Below are 5496 nucleotides of genomic sequence, written 5' to 3'. Positions count from 1 at the left end.
CATGAGGGAATACAGGTGCTTTATTGTCCTTGGATCTCTGCTTGTGGAGGAATCTGCTCCATTTCCGGATCCTGTACAGGGGACACGGGAGGGCACACGGCAGCCACCTGCCCAGCCTTCCCTCACTCACGGGCGTTCTCGGCGCGCGGCTCCGGGGTATTTCCTTGTCATTCTCGAGGGTTCCCTCTCACCTCAAGTTGAGCCCGTCAGTCAAGTTGTGTAGCTTCTGGTGTGTAGTCTCTTCATTGATTTAGAAAACGCCTCCCCAAGGTTGTAGCCACATCACTACCCTCAGAGCGAGGACCACGGATGAACAGAGATGCCGGTGGTTGAAAAACCAATGCTAGGTTCTTCTGTGTGTGTCTGACAGGAGATGTGATTGGGAAGCAGTATCACAGTCGCCTCACAGGTAGTGTTTGCCAGCGTGAACGGAATGTGTTAATGGCTTCGCTGCATGGGCTGTGCAGTCTGCACATTCGGGCTCTGGTACCGCATCTCGGTGGCACCGAGCAGCTGGGTCCCAGGCCCGGGGTGTAAGCCCGGGAGCCCCTTACCTGGCCCAGGTTTCATCTCTGCCTTGTCCACAGCTCCCCTGCCCTGCGCCCAGGACTCTCCCCTCCTCCTTCCGCTCCTGCTGACCTGGCCCTACTGTGCCCTGGCCTCTGCCGTGAGGAGCCAGTGCTGCCAGGGGAGGGTCCCCCCGGAAACCTTGTCCCTTCGGAGCCCAAGTCAGGCTCCAGGCCAGGAGGAGACGGACGCCTGGACGGACGGCGGGCCCTCCAGTCAGCACAGGCCACGGCTGGGGGTCCGTCCTGATCCTCGTAGAGTGCAGATGGAGGGACCGGTTCCGGGTCTCAGAGGGCTTCCCGCCAGGACACGTCTCTTCCGGAGACGGCGTCCCCTTCCCCGAGGCGGCCGGGATAAGAACAGTTTTCATCCCCAGCGCCTGGCACCATGCTGCCTCCTGTCAAATCGCCGACGTGCCTTTTTAGTTCCTACTCCCGCCCGCCTCTGCTGCACGCGACTTTACGAGCCGGTTGCTCCTCGTCCCAAAGTGGGTGATGCCCAGTTCCAGCACGTGGCTCACTAACGACACCAAACATCCCGAGGCGGGGCGGGCATTTTCAATTCTGCATTTATTCAAAAGCACACGAACGTCCTGTAGCACATAACACAGTGGGAACACTATAAAAGGACTCGAATAAAACCTTCTGCTAAGAAAGGTCACTCCTGCAGGCGCCATGCCCGCCGGTCAGAGCCCCTCGCTCACGTCGCAGAAGCCGGGCGGCAGGGACTTGGAGTCAGCGCACAGCTGACACTCGTCGTAGAGCTGGAGGCCAGGGTAGCAGCCGGCGGTGATGGACGAGGCCGCGGCGATCTTGTCCCTGGTGACCATGGACGGGAAACTTTTTAGGACCAAACACACCGGTAGCTTTGGAGCTCTTAAGAAAAGAGACACACAGGAGGGATTAGAACCCCCTCGGCCCGCCTGTGCCCGCGGTCAGGGTGCCGGGGGTCTGGGGCGGCCCAGCTGAGAGGAAAGCTCTGCCCTGCCCAGGCTCCTGGGTCACGTGCTCTCCAAGACGCCAGAGATGCCAGGTCAGACCCAGCACGAAGGGAGAGGAGCTGCCAGCGCTGCTCCCCCAGTGGCTGAGGCCCCAACTGCGGAGCCTGGGTGGGGGGCAGGCGCCCACCAGCTGCCCCGGGGTCTGGATTGACCTAGTGCACAGCCTCCCTCCCTAGAACAGAGCTCCACGGCTTCTGCCAGCGAACCTCCCACATTTGAAGGGTCCTCTCCCCCCAACTGAATGACCTGCCTGAGCTCCCCTCCTTCTCTGGCGTCCCCGGATCTTCACCAGCTCGGCTCCCCACGCTTACAGGCACCTCCCTGTCCCCAAGGCCGTGGGCGATGGAGGAGGGAACCCCCGGAGCTCGGAGCTCGGGCTGGGGAGACCGACCGAGCCCGTCCTCTGGGCGAACCGAGGCAGAGGCTCCCACGTGCCTGCCCCGCGGTCCTCAGTCTGCAGCGCCCGGGACACAGGCAGGGCCGGCCAGGGTGTGAGTCCCCGCGGAGGGGCAGCTCCCCGAGGCCCGGGCAGCGGACAGCGCTGACCCAGAGCCGCCTGCCCGCTGGGAACCTCACTGTGAGCTCACAGCCCAGCCCCGAGGGGAAGGGCCGGGATTCCACGCTCACCTGCCTCTGCCTTTTCCCAGCTGCCCTGTTCCTGACCCCGGGGGCGGCTCAGGGCAGGGCGTGCCCTGCTCTGGCTCATCCCAGGAGCCCGTGCGAGGGGTGGCCACTCTAACCACGTTACTTACTTCAATATGCTGGTCAGTTTGAATAGAAGGCTGGTGACACAGAACATCAGCAGGACTATGGCGATCAGCAAGGCGACCCCGATGGCCGTCATGATCCTGATGTCAAACATATTCCCGGCACCTGGACAGGGAGTGCAGGGCAGTGACTGGCTCTCCTGCCCACAGCCCGGCTCAGCCTCAGTGTGCTGCTCCCGCAAAGGAAGCATGAACCCCCACCCGCAGGCCTATGCCTGTAAAACACACGGTCTCCCAGGGGGGCCCAGGGCCTCGGCCGGCCTGGTCACGTGGGGGTGGAGGTTTTATTCGTGGATGAAAAGGGACTGAAATGCAAAGTGAGAGAGAAGGAAACAATAGCACAGATGGTGGGAAGGACGTTCTCCCTCTCACAGGCAGTAACGGGCAGCTAGCGGTGAGTAACAAGCAGGCCGCACATGAGCCAAATGGTTTCACTCCCACCACCTGGGTCTCGTGAACTCTACTCACTGATGGAGTCAGAACTGACCCTTGCTGCTCATCAAACTTAAAACTCTTCCAAGCACAGAACTAAGGGAACGGCTCTTTCCCGAACGCCATTCTTGACAACATTGAGCATGAGCAAATCCACTTGCCGTGCTGTTTTCAGGAAGAAAGGCCTTTCATTGTCCTCTGACAACTGTCATGCCACCTCCTGGTTTAAGGGGACTCTACGAGCCCTTGTCACTAGACCATCCTGTCACTAGGAGACCATGGGCCTTTCTGCCATTTTTCCTCCCAAATCTTCCCAGGAAATTCAATTTGGTTGGAATAAGCAATTTGTGTAATTTAACATTGAAATGAGAACCATGGCCCAGGAAGAAAGAATAAACAATGTGACGCGGCCCGACCGGTGTGGCTCAGTTCTTGAGGGTCATCCCTTGAACGGTTCGATGGTTCGATTCCAGGTCAGGGCCCATGCCTGGGGAGTGGGCTCAATTCCCAGTAGGGGGCAGCCGATTGATGATTCTCTCATCATTGATGTTTCTCTCTCTCCCTCTCTCTTCTTCTCAGAAATCAATAAAACATGTTTAAAACAACAGCAACATGACTGCCAAGCATCCTTGGAACACTTACACCCTTGGGTAGGGAGGAAGGCCAACTAGAAAAAAATTACTTAAAGACCTTAGGAAACAGGTTATTGTATCAAACCCGTCACTTGCTACCACACTGGACCTTACTCAGTCAAAGGCCGCGAAAGGTCGAGCCTGCCACTGGAGAAGGGAGCTATGGCTTCATCCTGTGCGGAGTGCGGTCCAAGACTGAAGAGCTCACTTTAGAGGCCCAGCCATGGTCCAGCTCCAACTTCCGCGCGGCGGGCTGTGACATCACCGCTCGGCCCCCCGGCTCCTCCCTGGGGTTCTGAATTCTGTTCCATTGTACTTAGAGTTCAGCCCCCAGGAAGCAGAAATGCTATTTTGAATCACTGAATTCTAAGTTTTGACCTTTTCGGGTTGTATTTCCCCTTATTTTCAGAATTTGATTGTTGATCAAAAGCAAGTTTAAGATTTCAATTTTAAAATTAAAAGAAAAAGACAAATGTGGGAAGCTAAAAACTCTTAATACTTAATAATTCAGTGCTAGCCCTCGCTGGTTAGACTTAGTGGTTAGAGCATGGCCCGTGGACTAAAGGGTCCCAGGTTCGATTCCATCCAGGTCAGGAACCTCGGTTGCAGGCTCACTCCCCAGGCCCAGGTGGCAACCAATCGATATGTCTCTTTCACATCAATGTTTCCTTCTCTGTGTCTCTCCCCCACCCTCCCACTCTCTCTAAAAATAATCAATGGACCGCTTGTTCGATGGTGATCTACATGATAAGGAAGCTAAAAAATTCCTATCACATAGTGACGGCGTGACAATTCATTTACGTTTGTGGCAGTGCTGGTGTAGACAAACCTACTGCTTTTCCACGTGTATAAAAGTACAGCACATATGACTGTACAGTACATAGTACTTGATAATGAAAATAAACAACTATGTTATCAACTGATGTATTTATTACACTATACTTATTTATTTTTTAGTAAATAAATCTTTATTGTTCAGATTATTACAGTTGTTGCTTCCCCCCCCATAGCTCCCCTCCACCCAGTTCCCATCCCACCCTCTGCCCTTACCGCCCCCCCCCACTGTGCTCATCCATAGGTGTACGATTTTTGTCCAGTCTCTTCCCACACCCCCCACACCCCTTTCCCCCTGAGAATTGTCAGTCCACTCCCTTTCTATGCCCCTGATTCTATTCACCAGTTTACTCTGTTCATCAGATTTTTTATTCACTTGATTTTTAGATTCACTTGTTGATAGATATGTATTTGTTGTTCATAATTTTTATCTTTACCTTTTTCTTCTTCTTCCTCTTCTTAAAGAATACCTTTCAGCATTTCATATAATACTGGTTTGGTGGTGATGAACTCCTTTAGCTTTTTCTTATCAGTGAAGCTCTTTATCTGACCTTCAATTCTGAATGATAGCTTTGCTGGGTAAAGTAATCTTGGTTGTAGGTTCTTGGTATTCATCACTTTGAATATTTCTTGCCACTCCCTTCTGGCCTGCATGGTTTCTGTTGAGAAATCAGCTGACAATCGTATGGGTATTCCCTTGTAGGTAACTAATTGTTTTTCTCTTGCTGCTTTTAAGATTCTCTCTTTGTCTTTTGCCCTTGGCATTTTAATTATGATGTGTCTTGGTGTGGTCCTCTTCGGATTCCTTTTGTTTGGGGTTCTCTGCACTTCCTGGACTTGTAAGTCTATTTCTTTCACCAGGTAGGGGAAGTTTTCTGTCATTATTTCTTCAAATAGGTTTTCAATATCTTGCTCTCTTCTTCTGGCACCCCTATAATTTGGATGTTGGTTCGCTTGAAGTTGTCTCAGAGGCTCCTTACACTATCTTCATATTTTTGGATTCTTTTTTCTTTTCTGGTTGGGTATTTTTTGCTTCTTCATATTTCAAATCTTTGACTGGATTCTTGGGACCCTCTTGTCGGCTGTTGGATCTCTGTATATTATTCTTTATTTCAGTCAGTGTATGCTTAATTTCTAGTTGGTCCTTTTTCACATCCTCGAGGGTTTCACTAAATTTATCGGGAGTTTCTAGAAAATTCTTGAAAAACCTTATAACCGTGGTTTTGAACTCTATATCCAGTAGTTTGCTTTCCTCCATTTCTGT

At 52.6% G+C, this 5496-nt stretch overlaps 1 protein-coding gene across 1 annotated transcript; it reads right to left on the bottom strand.

Annotated features, from left to right (window-relative positions):
- Positions 1–1235: 1235 nt before the first annotated feature.
- Positions 1236–2429, bottom strand: FAM24A (family with sequence similarity 24 member A). The gene is made up of 2 exons (XM_070433259.1): positions 2320–2429; positions 1236–1442 (listed from the first exon to the last, which is right to left on the bottom strand). The coding sequence occupies exons 1-2, from the start codon at positions 2427–2429 to the stop codon at positions 1253–1255; spliced, it is 300 nt and encodes a 99-aa protein (XP_070289360.1). The 3' UTR covers positions 1236–1252.
- Positions 2430–5496: the final 3067 nt, after the last annotated feature.

This window comes from Myotis yumanensis, unplaced genomic scaffold (assembly GCF_028538775.1).
Source record: "Myotis yumanensis isolate MYYU_CA2020_CCGP unplaced genomic scaffold, mMyoYum1.0.hap1 SCAF_13, whole genome shotgun sequence".
NCBI lineage: Eukaryota > Metazoa > Chordata > Mammalia > Chiroptera > Vespertilionidae > Myotis > Myotis yumanensis.
Note: the sequence above shows the minus strand (reverse complement) of the source record. Positions and strands in the feature narration are given on the sequence as shown.